Raw genomic sequence first — 27,740 nt, forward strand, 5'->3', positions numbered from 1 at the left:
AAAATCTGTGAGAAGCTTGCTCTTACCTACAAATTCCTTTTGGGAAATAGAGTTGTTAAAAAGCCTCCCAACCCTCAAAGGTGTTTATGATAGGGAGCATTGGAGGACAGCATTTCAAGTCTGCCATGCTAATGAATGGGGATACAATTGTCTCCTGCAGAATATTTTAAAGGACAAGTGATGAAAGCTGGATTCTGTCTGTTCATTCCATGTATCATTCAGTGGAAAAATATTTAAATATTTTTTTTAAATTAACCTATACTCCTAAATGGCATGGAAGTCTGTCAAGGTCCGTCTGTACTTCAGTTGGCAGCAAGTGCTGTTCTCCCTGTCCAGCATCACTGGCACATATGGGAGTGACAGAGGCACATGGAAAGCCATTATTTTTGATAGCAACAGGGGACAATTTCAAGAGCTGAGATTCTATATTCTGTAGCAAACAAACAAACAAAAATTCAGGAAGTATCCAGATTCTTGGAATATGCATTTTCCCAGCAAGAATTTTTCTGAAAGTACCTGATATAATAGCTCACAGAAGAAATTATTTTCAACTCAGAATATCTGGGATGTAGTCTCATCTGTTTCCTGTTGAGTGAACCATATCAAAAAAGAGCCTCTATACCTCAGTTTCCTTACATCTACAGAAATAATAAATAGAAGGAGTGATCTCATTTATGCCTGGAAAGCATGCTGAGCTGATCTAGTGAAAGACACTGACAAAGTGTCATGCATTGTTATTGCATTAGGCTGACTGCACTTCTGAAACCCATCTGACATTTCCCATTTGGCTTTAATTGTGGACGGTAACATTTCTGTATTAAAGAGGATGCTTTATATCACTGTCTTATTTATATTACATGGTTCACGATTAAACATTTTCTAAAAAGGCAGTAACCTGTGAGATCCTCTCCCTTTCTCACTTCATTAAGCTACTGCATTACAAAGTGTTCTGCTTCATTGCAGATCCTGCCAAGCAGCTCTACTGTGCTCCTTGTAGCTACATGTGAAGTATCGAGGTAAAGTTCATAACTATATTTGGGTATCAGGGTTTATTTCTTCTACTCTGTTGAAGGGGAGCATGACGAGCAGTTGAGGAATGCTGGGGGAAACCGTCATTAGCGTGAGCAGCCTGTGCCAGGGCTCGGGCTGCCCCGCCGAATCGCGTTTGTGGTGTGAGCAGTTCAGTCACCCGGCTTTGGCATGGGGCTCGGACACACAAACACAGGAGGATCAGGTCTGCTCCGTTATCGTGCTCCTGACGCCGGTGCTCCGCTCGGCAGGGAGCAGCGGCTGTCCTTATGCTGCCGGCTGTCACAGGTACCAGCGGCTGTCCCGGTACCAGCGGCTGTCCTCATGCTGCCGGCTGTCACAGGTACCAGCGGCTGTCCCGGTACCAGCGGCTGTCCTTATGCTGCCGGCTGTCCCAGTTCCAGCGGCTGTCCCTGCGCTGCCGGCTGTCCGGCCTGGCTCGGGAGCGCTGTCCCCGCCGGCCGTGCCCTCCCGCAGGCAGGGAGGAAGGCTGGGCAGGAAATGAGCAAGGCCGCGGCCCGGCCCGGAGTGCGGCTGGAGCAGCGGAGCGGAGAGGAAGTGTTGCAACAACTGACACTCGTGTCTGTGTTTCTCTCTGAAACAGCCTCGTTGTAGAAACATCTAAGATAAGAGGATTTTGGGGAAGGATTGCTGCACAATTAATGCAAGATGTCGTGACCTATGGCTAGTTCTGAGAAGAGGGAGAGCGTGCACAGCTGCTCCTTAGAGCTGCTCTGCACCCAGTGGAAGGGGAGCACTCCTAAAAAAGAGATTTTCATGAAGTTACTGATTTTGATCTGTTCTGAGTTTTCTCCCCATGATAACTAAGTATTGTGAACCATGAAGCACATTAGAGCTTTATATTTTCCCAAGGATTAAAAGATAAAACTTATGAGGTCATTGATACATTGAACTGTGAAGGGTTCTCATTACTTTTACATGAGAGAATTTAGTGTAAAAAGATTATAGTGGCATGTGTACATTCTTATAATTTCACGTGTCTATCTTCATGCTTTTCATTTTTTACAAGACTCCTGACCATTTGGGTCCCCAGAAGAATGAGATGAATGAGAAAGGCATCCTATAGGGAAGGGGGTGGAAACAGAAGCAAGTGGTATTTCCTACAGAAAGAGAGGGGGAAAAGTGTGGCATTCCACTGCCAACTGTGGGTTGGTTTGCTGTATTGTCTCCATCAATAAATCTCTGCCTTCTTGGTTTTTTTCATAATACATCTGAAGTAAGAAAAACTCCTCTTTCAACACAGGCTCCACCCAGTACTGTTTTTGCACCATTGCATGACTATTAAATGCTGACCATCAGCAACATTTTGATATGATGTGAATAATCAGCCTTTGCTTAAAAAATGCTGTTTCCATTCTTTATGCTTATCACTTTTAAATTAATGAAAAAAAGGGGTGGATGGATCAGTGAAGTCCATTCTTTGAATACTAGACACTTGCAAAACAGCTGCTATATTGAAATGTCCTTGTCTGCTTAGCAGGAGGATAGTTCAAATTGTAGTCAGAATTAGGACTGATACACCCAATTATGTGAGGGTGTGACAAATGAAAAAGGAAATGCCTGGTATTTTTATTTGTAATATGAAACTAACCTATAATAATACTAGTGGTAATAAATTTTGTATGTTCCAGTGGATCACTTTCATTGGAATACAGAAAATAGTTCTGCTTGTGTTAATAGAAAGTATTTTTGAAACATTACTTTAAAAATATGACTGAAGTTGAAATACTAGTAGTAGGGAATATATGATGCTATGGGTGTGGTATGTGTCTTTTATCATCATGGTTTCATATTATTTTAAGTACGCATTCATACAATCTTTATGGAGACCCCACATTCACTCCATGTGATTATACAGCTGAAGAAGCACTTTCTTAGCTACAGTTTGCTTTTAAAAAAAGCAACATTTTAATGGAGTCTTTTATGTTACTCAGCTATAATAGGGAAAAAGAATATCAATCAGTGAAAACACTGATTTCAGTGAGTGAAAACACAAGAGATTCAAGTCGACTTCTGGGTGTAACAAGGAGAGTAAGGGTCCCATTTAATAGCAGCATTCTCTGACTATAGAGAGCTGAATCTGCATACACAGGTTAATTCTGTAAAGTTATTTAAAGTTCTAAAGCTGTCAAGAAAGCTATGACAAATTAAGTGGTGATCCACCTGCAAGAATATGAGAAGAAATAGAGTAGACCAAACAAGTTCTATTTTTCTCTCTTTTAAGAAAGAGGGAGAAAATCTGTGGCTAAGGTACTCAGGTAGCAAAGGAGTCCTTAGCAGGTGAGCATAGACTAAGTGGTGATACTTTTGTGGGGTGGAAAGCAGATAATGGTTCCCTGGGTTAGGCTCTGGACTTGGAATTACATCTGTTTTCCCACCCTGGCTCTGCCACAGATTTCCGTGATGAAATAAGCAAGTTGTTAATGGCTTTGGCCTCTGTGTTTCTCTTCACAAAATGGAATTCTGACCCCTTCCTCTCCCAAGGGTCTATGAGGTTAAATTAAAGGATGTTTATAAAGTAAGCTTATGTTTTATTTTTTTATTACAAATATGCAGTTCCAACATTTTCAAACAATATTCTCAGCAGAGGATTCTTGGTTATTATATTTACTCACATGGTGGTGCTGTCATACATATGTGCTGTCTCTTAGTGGTCATCCCACAGCACTGGGAGGTCTGGGAGGTTCTGTAGAAGTCCTGTTTTCTGGAGTGAGGAAAGAGGTCACAGACACCCTGCAAAAGGGAGCCAGGGCTGGCTGCCAAAGGCCACAGATACCCTCTTGTTGTGTGACACCCCCACCACTGCCAACCTCCACTTCTGTGAGCTGCCTCTGCATCCTGGGACACCCCAGTAAGGTGTGAGAAGCTCTTGGAGTGTACTCCTCCTTCAATGTAGGGGAACGTGTCCTTCTTTTCCCACCCTAGGTAAACCTGGTTCTGCTTGTGTGTGTGCTGTAGGTGTTACCAAATGCTCTGTAACACGCCTTATGAAATGCCTTCAACATCTGTCTTCATGCCCCTCTCCTCTCTTATTTTGAAGGACGTAATTCAGGTAGTTCTTTTCAACCTTTTGTTTACAACTGCCATTTTTGTGCTGTTGCAGCACCATTTGGTGCTGCTCACTGTTCCTCCCTCCTCTTTAGGCAAAGGGCACAGCATATTTCCAGAATGTATGTACTATAATTCCAGTAGTAAGACTACTGTGGAACTGGTGCTCTCAGTCTCCTCTGTGCACATTAGAGTACTTTGAACTGTAGGCAAGGGGCAAATGGTCGACCTGTCCTTGGGCAGTGGGACACAGTGATTACTGCATAAAGTGGTACAGAGGCATCACCAGGTGCAAGAACACCAGCAACACCCCAATTAATCTTTACTCAAACACAGGCACGTGTCTCTTCTATCACTTTCTCTTAGGCAGCCCCAGAGCATGAATGCTGTTGGCAGGGCATGTGTGGAGGTAGAAATGTGGTGGGAGGTGGAATTTTGGTAGATGTGATTGATTTACAACAGGAGTTTCCTTTACAGTCATAAGGGGAATTTTGCTTGGTCACAGCAAGTTTGAACCCTCATGAAACAGCCTGAATCATTTGAAGCTAAAATAAAACAGAGGATGGCAGGGGGAGGGGCATGACCGTTAGGGAGAAAAAAAAAAAGTCAAAAAGCACATTAAAATTGTTTCCCTTGGTGCTGACTTCTTAAATGGGAATGTGTTCCAGAATAGTTCTGCTATGTAAGCCAACATTTGTTTTAAGATTTTTTTATTGTCTTTTTTCCTCTCTTCCCCTTCTTCCCCTTGCCCTCCCTCTCTGCTCTGCAGATTTACACTGACTGGGCTAACCACTACCTAGCAAAATCTGGCCACAAGCGGTTGATCAAGGATTTGCAACAGGACATTGCAGATGGAGTTCTGCTAGCAGAAATCATCCAGATCATCGGTAAGACCAGGGCTGAGGGAAGTGCTGCGAGCTGACTCCTTGCGTGGGGGAATATATAATTTAGGTTGAATGTATTTAACAATAAGATGAACTTGGAATAATACAGTTTGACTGGATCCATATGTCTCTGATATTTGTGTGGTTCATCCTTGTCTTAATTAAAAAATATGTTTATGTGAGCATGTTTGGAAGTTGCTGTTTAACCATACTTTAAATGGCCAGAACTGTATCTTACACACTTTGAATTGTCAGAAATGAATGCTCCGTTAAACCATATGTCTCCCATGTGTGCATTTTGTTAGTTGGAGTGGCTCATACTTTCTGGGATGCCTTGAAACTGTATCCTGACCCTGCAAAGACAATTGTGGAAGATTTCATGTCAGCAGTTATTTTGCAGGGGCTGAAGAATTAGCAGCGACCTCCTTCGCACTTCCCCCTTTGCATGATTTGGCATATGGAAGCAACTGCTGCTAACAAGAGTGTTGTTACTGTACGACTGATCTTTACTTAGAAAAGAACTCTCTGTCAACAAAACCCTCTGCATTTTATTGCTGTGCCTTTTCTGCTTTTCTTCAGGTTTTTTTTTTTTTTTCTGTTTGGATTTTTAGGTTTTTGGGTTTGAGTTTTATTCTTTCCTTTATTTTTTGAGCAGGGGTTGGAAAGGAAAGTTTTATCTCATTGTTTACTTTTGCTTTTCCCCTCACTGTTTTTGTTTAGCAAATGAAAAGGTTGAAGATATCAATGGCTGTCCACGGAGCCAGTCTCAAATGGTAAGAATAAAATATATTTTTAGTTTATGTTGGTACCACTCCACCTTCCTAAAATGCTTTTTAATAAGGATTTATATAAAATAGGAATATTCTGTCCCATTTTTACCATAAAGTCCTAATTCTTATACAGGTTCCTGATACTCATTTTCCTCACATGCTTAATGTTTTTAACTTTGTTCCTGTGCTAGCTTTGGATCTTGAGATAACCTGGCAGCAAAACTTCATCACTTCTAATTAATCCAGAATTACCTTATCAGACCTGCTCTTCTGTAGATCCAAATAATTTCATTTAGCATCATTTTAAGGGCAGTGAATCCAAGAGTAAATTATTAAGTGGAGTCTTTGTGTCTGGAAAACTGGTTTGATAAACAACACTTGCCAAATTATTTTTTAAATATAAATAGCCTTTTGGATTGTCCACTGTGCAGTCCAGTGTGATGAACTGACTCCAAGGCTTTCAGAAATAGCACTTTAGTCATATAGCTCTCTGAGCTATAGCTGGCAGCTGTCTAAAGACTTCTTAATACTCTCAGACAAGAAGCATTTAGTGGCTGTGATTCATATGGAGTCCTATTAATCTTTTACTATGTTTATGGTTAGTCAACTACATTTAATAAGATGAAACTTCCTTAGAATACTGTGAAAGTGACAGACACAAAATCTGAGCCTCAGTAAAATCACCATGCATTTATTGAATCATTTGCAATCCAAGTCATGCTCTCCCATGCTGAGGTCTTTGCCTTTCTGTTCACATTCAAATAATATATAAATAAGGTGCATAATTGTGTAGCTGGCAAGGATTCTGGAGCACAGTGATTTGGTTGAACTTGCATAATAGTAAACTGCTGAAACTGGGTTTAAAAATGGACATGAAATAGAAAGCAAAGTGCATTTTTTCAGTGCATTTTTAGAGGTGGAAGGTGTTTGCAGCTTTTTTCTGCAAAGTGTTAAAAGGGAAGGGGAAAATTTTTGACTACTAGTGAAGTGAATAATGGGGTCTTTTGGTTCCTATTGTTCAAAACATGTGCAGGTTAGAATAAGTTTTTTTTCCCTGGCTTTCAGACTTTTTGAAACAATCCATAAAAATAATACGCACATTTTCCTTAATTATAGTTATAATATTAATTACTCATATTACAGCAACACCTAGTGGCCTTGGCTGAGAACTTTGGGAACTCCAGCGTGGAACTCTAATATTACACACACAGATCAAGAGATAATTGCTCTCTACTTCAATCATGTTAAAGTTGCCATTCCAGACAGGCAAGAGAAACAAGGAGACACAAAAGCACAGGGAAGGAGTGTGATTCTCCAAGGTTATGTAAGTGGTCATCCAGGACTGCTTAGGAGTAGAACCTCCATTCCATTGTCTACTGAGCTTCATTTCCATGACCGAAAGAAGAGCTGCAGAGAAAACTATCCACTCTAGCAATGTTTGCATCTCTGAAACAACACTGGTGTATGTTCCTTGTTGCATTTTTTTATTTTTATTTCATCTCTAGCTCCATGCACCTATGGAGGAAACATGGTCAGTGCATGCCCATGCTGAAGTGGTACTTGTGGGTCTCCTTGTGTCCATCTTTCTCCTCCCACAAGCCAATGTCACAGCTCAGCCTGGCCAAAGAGTATGTCCCAGGTGCTCTGAGTGTCAAACCAGGTGCTTTGAAAGCTGCAGTGCATAGCCATACATCAGTGTTTGCACAGTGACTAAAGTGTCACATTTAGCCACTTTAACTTCATAGTAGTATATTTGTTTATCCATCCTTTCACACAGTCTCTTTACTGAATTGTTTTATCTCTACAGACTGATCAAATTATTCTCCTGCCTTTTCACATACCAGTTCTATACTGCTGATTTCTTAGAACTAAGTTAGGAAATTTAAAATGTACTGAAGTTAAAGTCATTCAAACTTGTCAGTTTTTCTCTCAGAGACCCAAGTTTTGAGCCTACTCTCCATTTGTTTCCTTTGGGCTCTGCCCTGGTGTAACTTAGCCAAAGGCACAATTTTTACCATATTTTCAGGTAATTTTCCTTGGCAGTGCTCAATTTTGTAGCCTGCTCAGTTAATTGAAAGGAAGTTCTCTTCTTCTTATAGCAGTGGACTCTTGAGGTGTTTGTGATATGCAGGGGACAAAAATATAACAGTAGTCAAAGCTAGTTTGCATGTTGTATGTTTGTCATACACCATTATGTAGCAATATATCCTATTAGAACATCAGCCATCAAACCAGCAACAGTCAAAATACTCAAATAACATTTGTTAGACATTTATTCACTGCTTTAATTTAAAAATTTTTAGTTAATAAACCTCAAGAATCCCACTACCCTCTTCTTGAACATATGTTTTCATAATCCTTCCTCTCATAACTTACAATTAAGGGGAAATGTTTTCTCTATTCATCTGCCATTTGATACCCTTTCCAGGAGGCCTTTGATACCCATTTTCAGGAGGTCTAAGATATTTTATTATTAGCTTTTAAAAAGCTAGGGAGCACTGACATGGATTGTCTGCTGTTGGAAATTCTTGATACTCTTTGTTGATGATATTGATACCAGTTCATAATTCATCACTACCAATATTCCCAAATTCTTTTCCATTCATAATTTGGTTTTCCTCTTGCCAATGGAATCATCTTTCAATTGAGGCATTTCAATTCAGCTGTTACTGAATTTAAATTGTAAACATATTTTAATGTTTATTTTAAATGTATAAAATACTTGGGGTTTAGTTTATCTTTACTTAGTTCTATTGCAATGTTTTGCACCCTATGCTCATTTTGGCTCTGATGTATAAATACTTGCAGACAAGTTGAATTGGCTCCATAGGTCCAATTCATAAAAACTAAAAACCTGTGAGGCCCAGCAGTACCCAGTTTCTGCATCATTAGCTTTAACAGGATTCATTATGTTCACCCATTTGATGTTGCACACAGAACCTGAATATCTGAGATGTACTGGGGGATAAATTATTTCATATTCAAATCTCAGAAGCTTTAAATAAATGAAACTAATAAAAAAATCAGGGAGGTTTGCTTGTTTGCTGCGTCAGTCTACTGTGGTGAAAATATTTTAGTATTTCCTATTAATTGTTTTCATAAATATAATAAGGATTTAAACCTCTGTGTATTACAGCATATGTTGTCTATCTGGAGTGTCATGTAGAGTCTTGCCTATATTTTTCTTACAGCTATGCTTCCAAGGAACAATATAGAGCTTCTATATTTTCATCATCTCTTTGAATCCCTTCAATGGAAAATAATGCCACATGAATTTTTATCTTTTCCTTTTATTAATTATTTCATAAGTCTATAAATTAAGGACATTTCATATCATCTTTATTTAGAAAATAATGGGATTTCAAGGGTTTACCTTTTGATAAAATTTAAAGCTAATTCCTTTCTGCTTCTTTATAACCCATTTGTTTCTTTAATTTCTGTTTTAAGTTCTGCCATCATTAGAAAATGCAAGATAGCCTTCTGGGTAGAAAATACGTTATAAAGCTTTTACCTGATTGTTCAAAGAGAAAGCATTCAGTTTGTTTTTTTTTTCCTTCCTGAACAGAAGATAAATATAATGGAAAATCTCCAGTGTTTTAGCTTTTAATACATCACATCAAACATACAGTAAGCACACAAAACATACCAATTCAATCCATCATGGGGTAGTTAGAAAAAATGCAAGAAAATTTTCAGTTTTGTCCCTAGTGACTTTTTAAAAACTTGTATTTCTATTCTTTCCTCATGTAGTTCACAGTGCTGTCAGCAGCATAAATCATAAAATAAATTCAAAGCTGACAAAAATTTTTAGTTTATTGCACTTAAAGTTGATTTTTCCTTCAGAGATCAATGCCTGAATAGGTGTTTTTTAGAATTTGCTCTTACTCATTTCCACAAGAAATGTCTCTGCCAATACCCATCTAGCTACAAAAGCATCCTTAATTTTTGTTGCTAGCAGGAGTTTTTTCATAGTTATGATAGTGCTGGAGAGACCTGTCTTACTAAAGAGTTTCCTAGTGTTGTTGTATATACTTCATGAAGACTAATTTTTATTCTGTCAGTCTGGTCTTTGGCACACTTTTCTACCAGTTTATACAACCAAAGGTATGCACCAAAAGTAATTTTATGATTTAGAATACAAATGTACTGCAGTCCCACAGAGAAAGTTGAGTTCACTAAAAATACATGTCTTGTTCATCCTGGAAATCATGGAGTGGAGAAAAGGTGTTGGAGCTGTAGAACATTGCCAAATTGATAAGAATCTTTAGTAAAAAGCTTTAGCTATCAGAGCTAGCACAAATTTTGGGTGAGCAGCAGTGAATCTGATAAAAGTAGGAATTGGTGTGACTATGTTTAGAACCAATAAGATCATTTCTACAACATAGTTCTTTATTTCATTAATAATGTATTTAAAAAGATACTAATAAAATTAAAATGTTTTGTAAAAAAGGCAGAAGAATGCCAAAAATGTTGCTCTATTTTATGAGACTGAAGAAAAGTTGTGTATGTTAAAGAGGAAGGTGGAGTAGGTGAATCAGTCTCTGCTTAACCAGGGAGCTTTTTCTGTGAGAGAAAAAGAAGTGTGTCAAGGCTAAAGACAGACCAAGTTACCCTGTATATACTGATAGACATTGCTTTGTAATTTATTGTGCTAGATGTGCTCTGCAGTGTTCCTGTAGTCCCGCAGAAGCCCATGGTGGCTCCATCTCTGCTTATATGCTTATAGGACAAGGTTGCAAGAGGATGGGGTGCATGCAGGTCTCTTCTTAACAGGGAGCCAGCTTGTGGACAGGATAAATGGGTGGTAACTGCAACTGCTAAATGTGCCATGTGTCCTTCAGACTTCCTCTGACACGGATGTGCTGGGCAGACACTGTGGAGTAGCACCCATCCATGTCCAGCAATGTCAATATCCAAGGATGAGAACATCAGCATGATACTCTGTGTCTAAAAATTGTTTGTGAAAAACAGGATAATTGTGTATAAAGTAAGAATTGAGGGTTCTACTAAGGTTCATGAATTCTGTGTGAAAATGTGTGTGGTATGGTTGTGTGTAGCTCTTTGAGGAGCAGGAAGCCTGAAAATGCACAGCTTACATGTTCTTTGGTGTCATGCCTCACAAGGATTTACTTACCTGTTAATTACACGTTTCTGTATCCAGCTCTTGTGGTTTGGGAGATTTAAGTCTCATGCAATAATTTTATGGGGGGAACTGTGGGTTAAATACACATTAGAGCCACACTGGTGACAAACACTTCTCATCATCTCTTCTCTCCTGTCCTGCAACACTGGCATCTCTAGGTGGAAGAGCAGACAAGGCTGATATAGCTCCATTATGAAGGGATATAAGCAGATGTTTTTCTGTGAGGGAAATGACACTCCTCAACCTGATACATACTCAGATTTCCCATTTTCTGATGACACTTTCAAGTATATATTTGTGCTTAACTAGCTGTGCTTTGTGAGTTTCTGCACTAGGTAGTGATTTACATTAAACTTTTAACCTTTCTGGGATTCCCAAAACCCAAGGGCCCAATTCTGTCATAGCCAGGAACATGTCCTAACTAGCCTTCTGAAGTTGCTTTCTTGGACAAGTCCTCTCATTTCCTAGGCAGATTCAGGGTGTGATCATCTTTTTAAGAACTAATCCCTTTCCCACATCCTTCCCCAGTGATTGTCCTCAGCTGTTTGAGGGAAGACTTTCTTGAACGTGTTTGACACATCCAGATACCTGCAATCCACTTTTCAGTGTATAATGTACAAGATGGCTTCAGCACATTTGTAACTTGTTTGGCATTCAGTGAATGCTGAAGCCAACTATCACTGAAGTCTCCTATATTTCAAACTCTTACATAATGAATGATGAGTGCAGGTCAAAATTTTAGAAGCTGAACTTCAGGATTAGAGTTTCCTTCTTTGTTTTAGACATCAACAAAGCAATTTTATAAACTTGTGTATGCCTTGTGGGGGGCTCATCCCCTTTTTATGTAATCCTCTGTGCCATAGAAACTGAAAATTTCTCTGGCAAAAAGCAATGCATGGAGATATATTGACAGTGAAAATATGGAAATAGATAATGCAAATTGAAGGATAGTTACAGGAAGTAGCATCTTTATTAGTGTAGACCTTAAAGTTTATTTTTTTGTTTGCAGATGAAATTAACTTGACATAATGGCTAAGTAAAAATAAAAATGAGTGTATCAAGACTAGAGATATTTGTAACCTCAAAAGAAAAAAATAATTAGGGTCTATATAAGAATACATTTTGGGAATAATTGTGACTATATGAATGGACAGACTAAAGAAAGGAAAGAGAATGTTTACTGTAAGGGCAAGGTTAAAGGTGTTAATGATGGTTGAATCTCAAGGATGTAGATGTTTGAATTCTTGTTTCAAGTTTTGCTGATAAGAGATTACTAATGTTATTAACACAGCCAATTTGAGTACGATAGTTGAGCATAGAACTGGAAGAGGAAGAATTCCAAGTGCTTTTGTAAACAAACCCTAAAATTTCCAGGAACTGAGGAAATTAAAGAGAAAATATAGATGGGATGACAGATGGACAGACAGAGTAGCAGCTGCCTTTTTCTGGTAGACCAAACATATTTTTACTCTGAAAGAACAAGGAAGCTGAGGAAAGGATGGAAGAACTGGTGGAAGTGTGAGATTAGTTGAGAACAAAGAATGGAACACTTCATCCTGCCTAAAGAATTTTACTGTCTTAGAAAGGCAGGGGAGGAAAAGGCAACAAAATAATCTCTTTTTTTGATATGGTTTGATTCTAGTTTGGGTTCTTGTGAGACCTCTTTATTCTACACTGAAACAAGCAGTTCTCTTCACATTTAGAACATTTCATTTCAGAACATTAAAAGGACCAAAAGATTTATAATAATCTCTATTCACAGAATAGCTCAGAGTTACTCACTGGTATCAGGCACTGAGATTCATATTCCCCTGAGTCACTTACATTTGACTGTCTGAAGCCATAAAAGAAAATACCACAGAAACACATCCCGAGTGTTACTTTACTAGGCTAGAAGTACATTATTCATGTACGCTGTTATTAGCCTTTTTGTTTATACTTACAATAATCCCTTGTGTTATTACTGTGTAGAATCATATGAGAATAACTCATCTAGATGTTAATGAAATAATCATGTAATGAAAAGTACACATATTGTGGTGAATACTTACACAGTCTCCAGGAAATCTACTGAGACATTATGTTATAGTTTAGTTAGGACTATATATAGGACTATATAGGACTGGAATTAGGGTTTTGTACACTTTACGTCTGTAGACCAAGACTACAGAAACACTGAAAGACCTTTTTGTTCCTTAAAGTCACCTGTTTTCCCTCAAACACTGCCTTTCTTCTCCCTCTCCCCCCTGCAATTCCTTGAAATCCACTTCCCCTCAATCTCAAACATGCCAGTCAAGCCCCTGAGATATGACCATCTCACCCATCTATCTCTTCTCCCCATGCCTCAGCTGTGTTTGTCAGGAATGTAAATCAATCAGAAACTTGACTTAAACTGTATTGAGGGGACATGCAGAGATTAAATGCTGCAGTATGCTTGAAAACTAATGAGTGAGGTACATTCTGAAGTATTTATTGTTTGAAGAGATGCAGTTTAAAGTCTCTCCATTTCACCCATCTGTAATTAGCTTTCCATGCTCTTCAAGATTTAGTTGGGTTTTTTGGTGTTTTGTTTTTTTTTTTTTTCTTTTTCCACCACAAAAATGTCATGTGAACATTCCCTGGAGTTTTGGAATAGAACAAATACATATTAGCAATACATATGCTTAGACAAAGAGGTGAGGAATAAATGACCTTGAAACCTCCATTAATAAAAATACACTGAAAAGTCTTAACATAAACATGTGGTTTAGATACCTACACACAAATTGACTATGACATACGTGCCAGAAAGCACCTGTGGTTATAAGACAGTAACAGATTTTTCCCAGATAGCATCAGCAGCTTACAGTAAATATGTCTGCTTCATGATGGTGTATTTTTATCATCTTCTATAGGGAGAGTATGTTATAAATACCAGGAATGTCTAGAATGTTTACTGGATTTAAAAATAGAGAAGACAGTGCGTGATATTTAGCTGAACAGCAAAATTGCATATTTAGGCTGAACAAGAAAATAAACAATGTATCTGAAGTGGTTTTATTTTACAGTATAACCAAACAAGGTTTTCTGGTAATGTTGAGATTTTGTCAGCTTTCTAGATTTTTTCAAATGTCTGATTATTTTGGAACAGTGGCAAAATGCCAATTCTCTTATAGTTACAGTTGACTTCTATTTAAATATTTTCTAACCACTCCCACTTCTGCTTAAGCTTTCATAATTTTGAGTGCTGTATGTTATTTAGAGAAGGTTTTTGTTCTGTGTCTGTGGAGCTTTGATTTCCCTCAGAGAGGTAGACTTTTCACAAAAGCACATTTCTTAACATTGATGTGAAGTATCCAGGCCTTTCACTCACCCTTCTTCCTAAAATAATCTGCCACTGCCTCTCCTGATAATAGAGAATTCTGAAGCTTCAGTAATATACAAGTCTCTTGAGAAACAATGTGACCGTGTGTTTTAGTGTGTGCCTCACACACATGGCTGTGCATCTCTGTAAAGTACCTTGTACAGTTCTTATTGAACTCTCAACGATTTATTCACTTCCAAAGGTATTTAAGCCCTTCTGCCTCTCATTTGTGAATCAATGTTTGTGGGAGCTTTTAAATTCTTGGAATTTCTGTATTATCTGGACATCTGTGAGAGCATGAGATGGCCACTCTCCTACAGATATGCCAGAACTAATATCTCTGTTCCTTAGGGTGAGTCCAAATTAAGTTTAGAAAAGAACTACTACTACTACAGATTTTGAGAATAAAGCATTAACATGTGCAATAAATGAGGGCACACACCAAATATAAGCATCATCAGCTTTTACGTGGTTAGGCTAGGAAATGCAACTATTGGGAAGATGTTTTAATGGAGACACAGGAACTGTGCAACTGTCCATAAAATGCTGTCTGTGGTGTACTGTATAAAGCAGCAGAGGGTGCCAGAAAGCAACAAGTTGTGGCTTCCATTGTAATTAAAGGAATTAGCAATGTTAGGGTGGAACAGGGTTTGTATTGTGAGTTTAGCTGCAGAAGGGAAGAAAGAAGACACCCTTCTTGTAATTTTAACCATTTATATATGTTTAAAATTAAAATAAACACTAGCCAACAAGTGATCAAGTTTTTGGATGTATTGTGTGGTACATTATGCCTAGGTTGACAGTACTGGTGACTCAATCATCTTTTTGGTCTTACAGCAGAGTCTGCAAGACATGAGGCTAATAAAGTAACACAGAATGTCCTAGCAATCTAGTTGTTAATTACAGACTAATATGGCAGCAAAAACTATCCTGCCTTACTACATTTAAAATGATAATGTACATTAGAGAGTCTTGACACCTCCCTGCTCTCTTGTTAGAAAGTAAAATATCAAAAATTTGAGTTTTTTCAGCAGTATTGCATTACTTCCAGAATATAATACAATTAAAATATTAGAAAAGGAAGAGAAAAAATGAACGTAGGTGCCTATTGAAATGACTATGATCTGTCCAGATGTATTTTCTCACTTTGCCCTTGATCTTTGCCGGAACAGAAGCTGCCTACATCTTCTGCAGCTTAATGTGAGCCGGTTTCATGGAAAGAATGCCAAATCTGCTTGATTTTACAGTGTCTTCTACATACCATTTTGGAATTGCTTGACTTTTATGCACACTAACTCACCTAACCTTGTGCTTTTATTGGCCCATAACTTTTGAAGAACAAATTCCTCTTTGAACTCTGCTGCAAATCCCTTCCACTTATAGCCTCTCCCCAATGTGCTATTGCTGGCACATGTGACTAACCACACAGCAGTGGCCATCAGGTCAATATTCCCTCTCTAAGAATGACAGTGTGAGGAGTGACTTAAAAAGAACCATTGACTCTGGCATTTTTTCCCCTTCATTCTCCTCCTCTTACCCCAGTATCTAAAGTTTCATTGTTAGGGAGTTAGAATGTACTTCCTTGCCTGCTCTTTCAGTATATATTTATGCACTGCTGTCATAATCACTATATATTCTGTGAAATGTCAAAATGAAACATGCTGTATTTGTCAGGAAATGTTCCGTGACCTTCACAATCATGTCCACAGCCGTGGGACCAGATAGAGAATAGTCATGGCTTTTACACTCATTGAAATAATTGCTCTGGCAACCTTCTGTTGCTGTCACTAGCCCATGGATCTGACCACTCTGAAGTGGCACCAGATAGCATGAGGCACCTGAAATTCTGAATTAGTAAAAATTTAGATAAACTTTGAACTGGACTTAAATACTGATATTAACTCAAAAGATAAACCTTATTATAGCTGCTGACCCTATTATAGGCGATGATATTAAGGTACAGATGAGTAAATTTGCTTAAATTAACTAGAATAAGCAAGTTATCACAAAGTCTGCTTCCTTCAACAGCCTTAACTAATCCTTTTTCATGTAAAGGCTTTTGATCAAGTTAAATAAAATATTAACATAATCTCCTTATTTTTCTTTAATGTAATTTGTCTGTTTAAATCCACTATGGCCTGAAACTTAATATATAAATAGTTAGAATACAGTACAACCATTTTTGTTTCAGCAGAAATAAATAGTATAAATATAGTAATCTATTTGGCAGCTATTTGATGTGCAGGAATTATTTAAGATACTCCTAGTCTGAGTAGCCTGCTGACCATATGATCAACAGATGACCACATGACATAAATCAGAGGTTTACTTATTTTAAGTTGGCCCAGTGTCTGGATATGTATTAGTCTGGACAGGGCTCATTTTCAGTGTCTGTTCAAGATTTTTTTTTTTCTAGTTAGACAAGGTTATATTCAATCTCACAAACTGATCACAAATATTTTTTGCCTTTTTGATTGTCTATATCAACTTAAAGCATTTGTTTACCTATGCAGTTCCAAGCAACTCTTTCAGGTGGCATCCAGACCAACACCAAACCTGTGAAGTTCTGAAAGGTGAATCTGAACAGTCTTCCTGAAAGAGAAGTAGCTTTGTGTTTTAGCTTGTAGCTTTTGGCAGTCTTTAATTCTACAACAATTAGATTATATTTTTTTTTAGGCTTGTATTGGCAGCTAATTCGAAGCTTGTTTGGATTATTCATACCTGTTGATTTTTCAGTGTTTCTTTGGAATTACAGTGGGAATGTACAAATGGCTTTTTCCTCTAGTGGAAAAAAGCACCACAATAATTTTTCTTGTCTCTTGGTTTCCATACTTAAGAACTGAGACCTATTTGCATGTAATAGTTCATGTTAATTTTTTTTTTCATAAATAGTAGCCCTAGTTTTTATTTAGAGTAACTAAATTATAGTCTTCTGTATTCTAATTGTACATGTAACTGACTAATCAGCAGCACACTCTTGTGAGCTGTATTGCCTGTCACACAGATTTTCTCAGTAATTTCTCCCAATAACAACTTTAAAATTAGGTGTTTGTTGTTTTTCTTTTTGTAGGAACTGTTTTTTAGTTCATGGGCAGATCAGCAGGAACACTCCAGGGTAAACATATGTGCAAGGGTGTTTTCACAGTCCTTGTATATATAAAGCTTCTATTTAGATTTCTTGGCATAAACAGTTTTGAAAGATTTGGATTGTTGCATCATATGAATTAATGTATTTGAAGATACGTACCCCCTCTAAAGCCCTTCTAAAATGCTTTTTTTTTTTTTTTTTCAAGCAATACTGGCAGTATTAAGGAACTTTTAAACACTTGGATGGCTTTTTAAAAAGTTGTTTCCTCCTACACTTTACACTTCTTTGGCTACAATTGGAAGTGATGTGGCAACAAGCCCTAAGTGCTTGTTAAGGCTTCATTTTATCGTCTTGAGCACTTCTGATATTTCTGTTATAGCATTTGGCTAAGAAGTCAAGAAGCACAATCTGACCCTGTTGAGCTTACAAGGTTATATATCCCACTGTCTTCTTTGGTTCCAAGTACTTTTATTGTCCCTTACCAAGAATCTGGACTTGAGATCTTGCGAAAATGTGGAAAGTTCTTCCCATAGTTATGAGAAAAGGGCAGAGATAAGCAAGCATGAAAGCTGTTTAGAAGCATGGCATGAAAACATGTACAGCATGGCTTCATATTCCTATGTACACTAAACATGGTTTGAAACGCGATGCTCAGGTACACTAGCAAAACTGAAAGCCTGAATGTGAGTCTTTTTTAAGGATGTCTGGTTTAATCCTAATGATTTTAATAACCTGTGATGTCAATTCACCATCAGATTTTCTTGTCTTTTTCTTTAGGGCTTAGATCAATTTGAGTAAGTAATATGGAAACTAAACATAGAAGAAAACTAATAACTTAGGTTCTTTAATGCATATCTTTCCAAGGAATTTAATTTCCAGCTGGTGGACCAGTCATATAACCTTAGTCCTACAGAAAATTCTGGTCTGTACTTTAAGAGGGTGCTAATAACAAGTATTTTTTATCTCTTTTCATTTGATGAGCTTAATGGTCTACGAATACTGTATGTTCTATAAATTCTGTAACTATTCCCAGGGTAACATGAAAATTATATCCAATTAAAAAAAAAAAAACTTGGAATGTTTATAAAATCAAAAGTCCAGATGGATAGATGAACTTTTAGTGTCTCTTCTGCACAAGCTGCAGCATTATGACTTCTGTTGCAGTCAAGAGGGAGGGTTCAGAAAACACACAGTGCATCTGGATGGATTCCAGTTGCAAAGTTCAAGAGATCAAATGAAATGCCTCGTAGTTTACTTGTTTATGTATTTTTAAAGGATTAATTCCATTACTGCTTGTACTGCCCTTATTTTTAAAAGCTGCTTTTTTGAGTGAGCTGAATGAAGTTGCTATGCATTAAGTAGTGGTGAAGGAGAGAACTGGAATTCTTTCAAAGGTTTAATTAAATCTAATAAATGAAGACTCTGTTGTAGACTCTCTTTTCACCTAATGGAGAGAAGCTCCTCTGTTTTAAAGAAGTTTGCTTTTTCACATTGCTGTCCAGTTTTCAGAAATTGCCAAGTTCCATAAATATTTAGACACTGGTACCTTGCTGACTCCGAAGTGTTGCATAATTAAAAAAAAAGATCTTAAAAAGGCTCACTAGAGTAGAGCATTCCTTTAAGAAACACTGTGTTTAAACAAAGTTCTTTTTATCATTGACTTAAAAAGGGGTCTCCCAGGGTAGTATTTATCTTAAATTTTGTGTTCTTAGTGCATGTATAAGGCTCTTTCATGGTGGTGGTGGCCTCAGGCCTGTAGAGATGAGAGTCCTGAAGTAGCAAGTTATTTGCAGACACTGGAAGAGAATTTTGCCCTGATCCATTCTACTGTGCAGCCATAAGCTTTCTAAGAAATTTGTGCAGCATATTGAAATACATCCATGATTTTCTGAGTTTGAGCCCAGCACTATTTTTCAATCAAAAATCCAAAAATTTTGTCTCACAATTTCTATTATAGTAGCACAAAAGCATTTCAGAAATAACCATTACTGTATTTTGCACTTTAAAATTTTGTGAACTATCTGCTGCAGAGACTACTGTATAAAAATGGGGAGAGCAAAATCAGACAAGACAGAGAGAAAGAAAGAAGAGTGAGTAAAAATGTGGAGGAGCAAGCTCACACTATTATCACACCATTATCACACCATTCTTTTATGTGGTGGAGGGTTTTTGGTGTTTGTGTATACAGCATTTTTTAGTTTTATATGCAAATGTCCAGCAGATATTTATAATGATCTGTTTGGCCATCTAAAAATTAGGATTAGGGTTGGTTTTTATTTAGAGTAACTAAATTATTCATTAACTTGCTGATGTGTACAGATAGAAACAAACAAACAAACTGTATTCTGTATTTGCTATTACAGAAATTATCTCACATTCACCCTAAGGCTTCCGAGCACCAAGTGAGGAGCTAGGTGAAAAATTTGCAGCACTAATTGTTGCTTTGATGTTCCTGACAGGGCTGGCAGTAATTTATGCCAGAAGGGAGCCAATTCCCACTGTACCATTTTCTTAAAAACAATACACACCCCAGCTTATGCTTTGACCTTCAGTAGTGACCTCATACATTCTTTTATCAGCAGGTCAGTACATATGTATGTTGAATTCCCCAAGTACTTGAGAAGCTAATTTGTTTTCACATTTCTCGGTTTACTGATCATATTTCATGTTTGCACTGCATGTTGGAGGAATTTGATGTGCATGTTCTTTAATATCTGTTGGAAAAGGAAGTAGAAGCTATTTCAGTTTTAAATAAGATTTTCATTTTTTCCTCATAAAATAACTCATAATTAAATAACTCCAGCATCATTTCCTAAAAAATTTTGCCTGGGAGGCCTTCTACATACCAGTAGTTATTATTTTCTAAGGTAAAATTCTCCCCAGATGCCTTCAGTAAATCAGTTTTTAATTTGCATGTATGGTCTCTTACTGCAAAGTCAATGCTTAGTTTGGAACAGTTTTCTGGAATGAAGCTACATGGTTCACTGATAGATATTTTTATTAAGTGCTCCTTAAATTATTCTATTGAAAATAAGGAGTTTGCTACAAAAGAGTTAGGCCAAATGTGTCTTCATGTCAGTGTATTCTGCTTTACATCCTAAGATGTGCCATAATTTTGACAGAAATATGGAGTGTGCCTTAATCTAGGCCACGTGCAGCAGCAAGTCATCAGAATGCACGAAACATCTCCCAGCAGGACTGTTAACACCTGTTTTATCTGGGTGGGTTTTTCAATTTACACCACTCATGGAAACTTGACATTACGTTCCATTGTAGTCACAAGAAGTTATTCTAATAGTCTGCCATGGTAGGAGCTTATGGGAAATAAATTACCAGAAAATTAATAACATGATTTTTGAGAGCGTGTTTATCTCCCGATTTTCCCTTTCTTCAAATTTACCCATTTCTATAAGGGAAACTGAGAATCACGGCAAATTTTACTCAGTCTCAGCAGCTATGGCCAGGGGAACTGTGTAACATGCTGTCTGCCATACAAGCATCTTCCACAGAAACTGCAAATTTAAAACTAAGTAGTTTCCTCAGAAGAGTCATTATAAGTTTCACATTACTCTGGGCCACATTTCTTTCCATTGTATTTACTTTCAGATATGGAAGATTTTGTGTGTATTCTCTGCTCTTCAAAGTGTCCTTATTATGTAGTAGTAGTAAAAAAAATAAAACTGCATAGTGATACTTTGTACACTTTCTTCACAAGGAATCTTGATGGAAATATGCAACTTTTAGACAACCTTGCTCAAAATTAAAAATCTGTAATTAATTTAGTATGAACACATTTATATGTTAACAAGAACATACAACAATGAATATGAAAGAGACAAGAAAGCAGATCTCTTTCTGGCACTTGTGTTTAAACTAGTTTAAATGGCACTAGATATATATATATATATATATGTGTGTGTGTATATATATATATATATATAACCAGCTTGCTTGTGATAGTTCAATTAAAATAATTACAAAATTAGTCCATATGAGTCTATTTCACATAGAAACCCTATGAAATCCTACTCTTCAATTTGCAAAAGGATCCTCCCTTTTAGAATACCTGTTAATCAGCTATTGTAGATAACATACAACATTACAGTGTAGTGTACAACAGTTCTGCAAGTAAAATTTCATGACAGCTTTTTACAGAAAGCAGGTGAATTTACAAAGGTGTCAAATGGAATGGAGCACATTCCATTTATGTGGCATAGAAGGTGTTTCTTGTAATGATTGAGGTTACTGATTGATGCTTTCACAAATAATTGAAATAAATCTTACCATATGTTACAACAAATAAATCATAATTTCTTACTTTTAATGGATTAGATAAATTTTATCCCACAGGACATGTACAATTATGAAGCCATTAGAGTTTTTTTTATATTTTAATCAAATTACCAGTTGCACATTTTTCTAAAGAGATGAGAAGAATTTCAGATGTGCTGAACATCTGTTTTATAGTGAAAAACAGGGAACTCTCACTACTGCATATTGTTTAGGTTATCGTTTAAGAATCACCTTGACTCCCAAACAGTGTTGAATGTGCAGCATTTCCAGAATGGATAGATGAATAAGGACATTGGACTGGGTAATCCATTTTGGTATACCAGTTTTAATCTGCATAGTGCTTTTGACCTCTTCAGAGTAAGTCAGCTATCAAAAATGTATTTCTGCACCCAATACTCAGCCTTTAAAAATCATAGTGTATATAGATATGTATAAAGCAAGCACACTCATAAGTAGGGAGCAGTATATTCCATTATCACTGAAATGGAGCAAGTTCTTGACTTGCTTGATGTTTATTTTTTTTGTGAAGGAAGTATTTGACAAATGTCCATTTGTACATAGTGAAAAAAAGTTAAATATCCATCTGCCTGAGAATAAAAACATGACACTATAGGACAGCAAACATTTTCTATTTCAGTTTCTCTGTCTTTTTAGCTCTTTGTTTTAAAGACTGGCATAACATAAATACAAACTAGTGAAACCAGCTGGGAAGAAAACCCATAAGGAACAAAATTACAAAGCAAACTGAAAATCTGGGTGCCTCCCATATGACAAGTGAGTTGTCATAAGGTCACAATGGATGAGCATTTAAGAACAGAAAATGAAATAAACTTGTTCTTTTAATTCTCTGAGAACACTTATGGGCACAGCAGGTTGTGAAAGTTTATACATTTGGCCAAAGAATAGTCTGTTTAGGTAGGTGTGTGTATGCAGATTAACCAATGTATTTGTGAGAGTGTACATGACCAATTCTCTTAGTGCTATTAGACAAGGGAAAATCAGAGTTTAGGCCATTTCCACCTTGAAGTACTTTTGCATCTCTCAGAGCATTCTGTATAGCTATATCTATATGGAAAGTTTAGTTCTTTTACCAACTCAAACATGTGCATCAAAAATCACTTTATTTACTCATGAAGACATCTTGATTGCTTGCCTGAACCTCTGATCTTTCTAGAGCCTGCAACTGAGACCAAATCACTGGCACTTCACCTACTGAGTAAGCAAACAGAACTCCAAAGCTCGTGTGTCTCTTTACATGACTGAATTCTGTTAAAATCAGACAAATAGTAGCTGCTTTTACATTCTTTAAATTTTAATAATTTTATACAATATGTGAATTGTAAATATTTAGTGTCCAGGTTACTATCTGTGAAGCATGAATTTTATTTAATTTTGATTCTACTGCTGTTTCAAAACTTGAAAAAGAAGGTGATATGTGATAAGAATAATATGTTTTCTAATTCTGCATTCATTTAAATCATCCACAAATTGTATTAGTGATGAATATCCATGCAAGAAGAAGATTCAAATGCATGTCTCTCAACTCAGCTTAATACTCCAAGGATATTTAGGAAGAAACATGCTGGTAAAATGTGTTTGAACTACAGTTATTGTGACACATACTATATTGAACCATAATACCAATCTCAAAGGAGTACTATTTATTATTTGCAATTAAAAAGAAAAAAATAAAACACCAAATACTGAAGAGTTTTGTGGAGTTTCTGTTCTCTGGAAAGTGAGTGTGTATGTGATTCTCTGGATTTCTGTGGGATACTGTCCCCATGGATGTCCTTAATCAACCATCAGCAACATTACAAAACTTCTACAGGGAAAATACTTTGCCAAATTTTATCTGGGTACTGGGTCATGAATCAGAATATCAAAACACACATGTGGAACTGTGGAGGATAGCACTGAATGAAGTGATAACAGAAATCATTGTTTTATTTTTTCTGCCAAAATAATCAAGAGTATGTAAGAGCATATATGTATAGAAACTCTATGTGGTTACAATAATTTGTTGTTTTTATAAAGCTGTCCCATTCTTCAGGAAGAATCCAGCTCAAAGTAGGTGAACAGTGACTAGCTTGTGTGTCTATGTGTTCTTGTAAGCTGTATTGTCATAAACTTAATAAGAAAGAGTTAGTCAAAGCAAGATGTTTTTTGATCTTCTTATACACACAGAGAAGCGTCATGCTGTTAGTCATAGTTACATGTCTTTTGAGAATCCCACAATTAAATTTATTTTTGCAAGCGAAGAAAGTGTCTTTCAGACAAAGGAGATTAAAACTAATTTTGGCAACAGCAAAAATAATAGGAATAAATAGACATATTCTATGTGTTGAGTCACTGGTGAGTACATCCCACAAATCAACTCTTGCTGTAAGTCAGCTGGGTATTAAGTACTACTACTGTGCAAGTCCCCCATTCTGATTTAGTGATTTATTTCTGATGATAAATTTCAAATTGCTTTCACTCAAAAGCAGGCTACTCACAACTACAATATCATATGTGTCAACATATTTCCAATGTATCTTCTTTGCCTGCTACATAATCTATTAATATTATCAGAGCTGTGACATTTCTGTTTATTTCTGCATCATCATATGAATTGTATCCCCTTCTATCAGTGTAAAATTATATTGGAGATCACTTATATTTATGGTGTTAGGTATCCCAGGTGCTTTTTTCATGATGCTATGTGTATGAATCCTATCAGAAGGATCAGATTTATGAAGAAAGCTTAATATATTGTAAGCATAATCTATTAGGCTTAACGTAAAAAGTATCAAATGTTGTTACCTACCTGATGATGCCCGCAAATTAATTCCTAAATTATCATCATCTTTGCCAAGTGTATCTTTACCCACAATGCTGGAGCTACATTTCAGAATTTGGCTTAAAATCCTTGAGTTTTGATAAGGAAGTGATTAGGTTTCCGAATTAGGGTTTTTTTACCTCTGAAAAGCAATTTCATGTAGTGTTGATTGACTTGAAGCATGGTTAATTGAATAGCTAAGTGGCAAATAGCTATATGGTAATGAAGGTTTATTATATTTTTAAGTATGTAACCTATTTATTGTTGTTAAAGTTTTTAGTATTGAAGTTCTGTAATCCAATGTGCTGCATTTATTCCACTCTTGAATCTTCAATATAAAAGAAGAGCCTTGGAATAAAATAAAAATCAGGGATTGACAGCAGTGGAAAACTTTCTCAACAGCAACAGTTTGATCTTGGCAACATGTACTTGTACAAACAAATTTGCAAATTTGAGACTCATCTCTGTCATGGCATGTAAGACTTTGAGTCAGTTTGTATATCCTGAATTCTGTACTGTAATGAGCGATATCTTCTGCTACAATACCTTGTAGTTCTCATGATACAACTCACTGTAATGATAAACATAATCTCTGCTATAAACTAGTTCCTTTTGCAAGCAAAATTCACTACAGAATTGTGGTCATATGTAAGGTATAAAATATGTCTGGTGTCTATGTTGTGTTACACCACAAAATCTTTGGCTACTATATATAAGCAGCACAATTCTACACATACAGTGTCAGCTCTAGGAGGAGTTTTTCCCAGTGAGTAACTTCTTGTATAAACACGGACTTCAGGAATTCATACCACTCTTGATTGAAACAGTACTAAGGAATGGAAGCTGCTTGAAAACTCTTGGAACTTTTGTAATTGCAAAATTACTCTCATCTGTGAGTCAGTTTGAAGAAAATGTGTTTGGGGCTGCTTGGGTTGGAGTTCAAAGAATAACTGTGGTTTGCTAGGGCAAGAAGTAAATAATTAAAGCAATATTTAGAGACACACTCAGAGCTTCAAAATGGGACAATTTTAATGCTAGCATTTTCTAGACTGGAGTGGAAAGAAAGTGAAAATAACCCAAAAATGTATTAATGCATGTCTCGTTCAATCCCCTAAGAGTTTCTGAGACTTGTACAGTAACTGCAGTTATTATCAGAGAGCTGACTGCAAGAGTTGTTTTCTGACATTTTCAGGGTATTATGGGCTTGTGAGTTGCCACACCAAACTTGCTCAATTCACAAGTCAAAACAAGACTTTATTATAAGGCTAACAGTGCAACCCCAGTCTATTGTCTGAAAGTTGGCCACTGCTATTGCTTCATACACCCCTACCAAAAGGGTGACTTTGGACTCAGGGCTTCTGTTGCACTTCTCTTGGTGAACTCTGAAACCAAACAGAATTTGCTGTGTACTTCTGCAGCATACAGAGTCAGTGGTGTTAGTGGGAGTGATTCTTTTTTTCTGAGAGTTTGAGACGACTTCAAAGACACATGCTGTAAAAGTAAACACATAAATTAACCAGGTGCTGTTTCTATAGGATATTATTCACCAAATGTATGTGAAGGTTTAGGTAGCAGGCTTATTATTTACTATTATTTGGTATTGCGGATAGATACTGAGATGTTTTCACATTAGGGCTTAAATATTCTCTATTGAACTAGGTTTTTGTGGTACCTGTGGTCTCCTGAACTATTGCAGAGGGGACATGCCCATTATCAAAAATTACTTGATTAAACTAGAATGTGTGTTAGGAAATATTGTTCCAGTTATTTGAAGATGGATGCTACTGATGTATTGTGCTGATTTTTCATTCTTTCTTTTTCTTTTTTTTTTGCCCTCCTCCCTTCAGCTTCCAGTACTTACAGAGTAGAATTTCCCAATTTGAATCAATTTGAAGCAATTGATACTGCTTTATGGTTGATTTGAAAGTCCAAAGACACAATGCGTTATATAGCTAATAGCCCACCAAATCTTCATTTCTTTTCAATTTTTCAGAGCACAAAAATTTCCATTCAAAGTTTTTTCTTATGTAGTTGACATTGTTTAAAAGTTGAGTAGAAATATTCTCTTCATGTGCACTATTTTCTCAACTGATGCAGGGGTTTGGTTGAACGTAAGGGCTGAGCCAGCCCAGTGCCTTGCCACTGCCACCAGGAGTGGCACCATCTGCCTTGTCCCTCCTTGCCACCTCCCCTTTCCTCTCCCAAACCACACTTTACTTAGGCTGGGACACACCCTCCCCTCTGCTGGCTCCTGCGCTTATCTGGCTGCAGGGAAACTGGAATGACTGAAATCCCTTTGCCTTTTTGCTGGGTGAGTTCTCTGCGCGGAGCCAGCTCCTGGTGCGCTCAGAGAAGCGCTGAAGCCCAGCAGCAGCAGGGCCCTCACACCTGGGAGGAGGAGGAGGTGAGGAAGAATCAGATCTTCCTATTTTAGCCCCAGCCAACTTGCAACTGATTTAGTTGTGTCACCTCTCTATGTAGGAACAAAATTACCTAGGTTATTTGGGTTTTTTTCTTGGGGTAACTACATAAACATTTAAGAAAATGACAGTTAATGCCTGGATTGCTGCAGTGACTGTGCCGGGCCAGAGCTGGTGTAATCCCATTGATTTTAGGATATTTATTCCATATTCTAAGATGTGAAAATTGGTGACACCCACCAAACTGATATATGAAAACTGTATGGTAGACCCCAGTCATTTAGTAAATTTCATTAGTTTAACTGCAGACTTTGAGTTTTGGTTTTCTTCTGTAATTGACTCAGTAAAAAAAAAAAAAATAGTTTATCATTAACTGTAAATGTTAGCATGCCCTTGAAATGGAGGTTTGAAAAGACTTCTAAAAATATATTTGGTAGTATATTGACCTTTATTGTCTTGAAGTGCACATCTGTCAGGTATTTATAAATTAATACATTTATACCTATGAATCAAGACATTCTGTAGACTTGCAATTCATATTTCTAGGGTCAGTATTTAAAAAAATATTTATATCTTTTTAGCTACTCTTTTTACCATTTCCAGAGAACAATGGCAGAACTCCAATATAGAAAGATGTCTTTGATAGTCAAAGACTTTCCTAGGTGTGAAAAGATACTGCCAAGGATGAAGTAGCTTTCATTCAAGGAGTGAATTTACCCCTAATGTTTTGATGGTTGAAAACCATTGATATGAGACTTTGTAAAATGTGTAAACGTTCAAATAAAATAACTGCATGGACTGGAGCTAATGCAGCTTTATATTTTTAGTGTTGAATATTATTTGCTTTATTTTTAATGTTCTCCAATCATAATAGATTTTT

General features: G+C 36.8%; 1 protein-coding gene across 14 annotated transcripts in view; it reads left to right on the plus strand.

Moving 5' to 3' along the window:
- NAV3 (neuron navigator 3) overlaps positions 1–27,740 on the plus strand; it is a 514,050-nt gene that overhangs the window by 325,413 nt on the left and 160,897 nt on the right. For all 14 annotated transcript variants that reach the window (XM_077783528.1, XM_077783533.1, XM_077783527.1 and 11 more), the window contains 2 exons: positions 4,868–4,985; positions 5,703–5,755. In XM_077783528.1, coding sequence (XP_077639654.1) covers positions 4,868–4,985; positions 5,703–5,755 — 171 coding nt within the window. The remainder of the gene's footprint in view (positions 1–4,867; positions 4,986–5,702; positions 5,756–27,740) is intronic.

The sequence above is a fragment of the Lonchura striata genome, chromosome 5 (genome assembly GCF_046129695.1).
Source record: "Lonchura striata isolate bLonStr1 chromosome 5, bLonStr1.mat, whole genome shotgun sequence".
NCBI classification, from domain to species: Eukaryota; Metazoa; Chordata; class Aves; order Passeriformes; family Estrildidae; genus Lonchura; species Lonchura striata.